Source organism: Cupressus sempervirens, chromosome 1 (assembly GCF_028749045.1).
Source record: "Cupressus sempervirens isolate cs-2001-9-10 chromosome 1, ASM2874904v1, whole genome shotgun sequence".
Taxonomy (NCBI): Eukaryota; Viridiplantae; Streptophyta; class Pinopsida; order Cupressales; family Cupressaceae; genus Cupressus; species Cupressus sempervirens.
This window is the reverse complement of record NC_143118.1, coordinates 72,471,195-72,473,879: the sequence shown is the minus strand read 5'-3', so window position 1 is coordinate 72,473,879 and position 2,685 is coordinate 72,471,195. Positions and strand designations below refer to the sequence as shown.

At 33.3% G+C, this 2,685-nt stretch overlaps 1 protein-coding gene across 1 annotated transcript; it reads left to right on the top strand.

Annotated features, from left to right (window-relative positions):
- The first annotated feature begins 381 nt into the window (after positions 1-381).
- LOC149576205 (F-box/kelch-repeat protein At2g44130-like) lies at positions 382-1,403 on the top strand. Its single transcript, XM_089794010.1, has 3 exons — positions 382-396; positions 486-578; positions 681-1,403. The coding sequence occupies exons 1-3, from the start codon at positions 382-384 to the stop codon at positions 1,401-1,403; spliced, it is 831 nt and encodes a 276-aa protein (XP_089650136.1).
- The last annotated feature ends 1,282 nt before the right edge of the window (positions 1,404-2,685 follow it).

Here is a 2,685-nt window from a genome sequence, read left to right as displayed (position 1 = left end):
ATTTTTTAAAAACAACTTTTCAAAATATTTAGCACTTCCATTTGAACTTGTTTTTAAAAAAATATTTAAAACATGAGTTATCTACATGTTTTATTTCAAAATTAAGATCAAAATTCTAAATTATATCTAGTCTAAATTTGAATAGGCACACTATTCTATAACATTTATCATAATTTAATTCAATTAATTTTTATTTTTTTTAAACTATATTTAGGGAAACTCGATTTTCATAAAATCTTATCAATGCCTATATTTAGAAGCATGCCTATATTTAGAGTCACTCATATTCTAATTCTATATATATATATATAACTTATGGAAATTAATTGAATACGAGTTGGAATTTATTTGAGCAGAGTGTAACAGCAGAATTGGTTGGTAATGGAGTATTTTGAGGTAATTTCAGAAGATTTGGTGAGAAAGATCTTAATGAAAACGTCTTATGAATCTCCCGCCATCTGAAGACAGTTTGTAAAAATTGGAAGTCCGTGCTGGAAAATCCCAAGTTTTATGAGGAGAGATTGAGGGAGCGTGGGTCTAAGGAGTTGATATGTTTGCTTGGAAATGTAGGTCCTCTGGTAACTATATATGACCCCATTAACAAATCATGGAAAAGACTCCCTCCCGTCCCTACCCAATTTCAATTCTACTCATTTTCCAAATGTATCTGTGTTAAACAGAAACTGGTTTTATTAGGGTCATATGGGCACTACAAGTACACTGCGAGAAATTACAGGGCCATTTTGATCTTCGATTTTGTGTCTTGTAAATGGCGTAACGGTGCAGATATGTTGCAAGAGGAAGAATTTGCATGTTGTGCATCTTCTCATGAAGGACTGATTTACGTTGCAGGAGGAAGAGTGAATGGTGAAATCACAAGCCAGGCAGCAGTTTACAATGTGGAGAGAGATGAGTGGAAGCTTCTTCCCAACATGCTTCGAAAGGAGTGGTTGTGTTACTCTGTCTTCATGGAAAACATGATGTTTGTCATGACAACGTATCATCAGGAGCTTCAGCGGTTCGATCCAGAAAGAGGACTTTGGTCCACTTCGCCCAACATCTGGTTTGTTAAAGATTGTGGTAAGCCCATTGTGGCTGCATTTGGGCGTCTGTATTGCTTCCAGTGGGATGTTGTGACTGAATATGACTCTTCACAGAATGTGTGGAAGATTGTTGACGATCTTCCTGAGCCTCTTGACAGAATTGAGGCTGCGGTGTTGGTGGATGGGATTTTCTTGAGTGGGATTCAGTGGGGCACAAGGACTGCAGTTTTTCACATGAACCAACCTCAATTGGAAACAGAAACAGGGGTGAAACTCAAGAGAGAGAGATGGGTTTCTGTTGAGAAGCCTCCACGATTGTTCCATGATAGGATCCAATCTGTGTCCACTGTGATTGTTTGATTGTTTTTTATTGTTATTTTATTGGGCTCTTCAAATTTTTTGTGGTTTTGTGGTTTTTCGTTGGCTGTAAAGAACTAATCTTTCCATTTATTTTGAGAAAACACAAACAGATTTATTTTGGTTTGCTTTCCTCTATTGATAAAACATTTTTTTCTGATGGGATTTCTTAGCACGTTTTTCCTGCCACTTGCTTTCCTTGGTTTTTAATGTTTCAAGTTGATAATTGTTTTATGTTTAACCAGTTTTCTGTTGATTTTCATAATCTTGATTCTTGATAAAAAGATGAAAAATTAAAAATGCAAAACAAAAGCAATGGGGATTTATGCATGGAGCGTTGAACTCGGGTGAACGAGAGTTAAGTTGCAAGGGTCAAGAAACAATATGATGGAACGGAAGTTAACTGCAGTTAACTTCATTCTTCTTTACTTATTCCAATTCTTCTTAACCTCTTTAAATCCTTTTTTCAGTATTTTGTTTAAATGGAATGTAACGTCTGAATGATCGTTAAATCTGGTTGGGCGATTAATTGTTGGCGCCCTTTCCTTATGTTGGGCGATTAAAGATTGTGAGGATATTGTTAATAACTTAATAGGATGCGGCTATCTTCTTTACAAACTGTATAGCTGATTAATTTTTAAAAAATCTAAAACATGATGGACTTTTCTGGAAATTTCAGCATTTGATCTTTAGCATCTGCATAGTTTGTAGAGTCTGTCCCTTGTTAATAAGGATCAAAATAGATGAATATTTTTTAAAGCATTTTTAATCGTAAAAATGGAAATCTTACATTATATAAGGTATCAATTCCCTATGGAGAGATGAAGACAGTAGAAATGCGTTCATAATGAAAATAAAAGCACATAGTGTGGAGTAAATAAACAAGAAGCACAAACCGTGATTTTTATCATATGATTTGTTTTTATTTAATGGTCAAATTATGTCTTCCAAAATTTGTTGAATGTTGACCATAGTCTTTTAGTTCATGCTTATTGTTCTAAAGATAACTTACTGATCTTCCAAAATATAATACTTCAACTCCATCTATGAAGAACCTTTACAAGTGTATAAATAAAAGAAACACACCTAGAAAGATAATAATAAATTATTAAATAAAATAGGCTAAGAAACTTTAAAAACATATTTATCGTATTTTGTGCATTGTTATATTTTTTTTTAAATTACAAAATCAATGCTAACAATTATTTTCTATTCTCTATGGTCCTTATGAATGGGAGGGGTATAAATAACAATATAAAACTGATCAAGCAAGTTATATATCATT

Excerpts from the sequence above, each read along its gene's own strand:
- LOC149576205 (XM_089794010.1), top strand. Across the intron at positions 579-680 it reads TTGGAAATGTAGGTCCTCTG|AAACTGGTTTTATTAGGGTC; the intron begins GTAACTATATAT and ends TGTGTTAAACAG.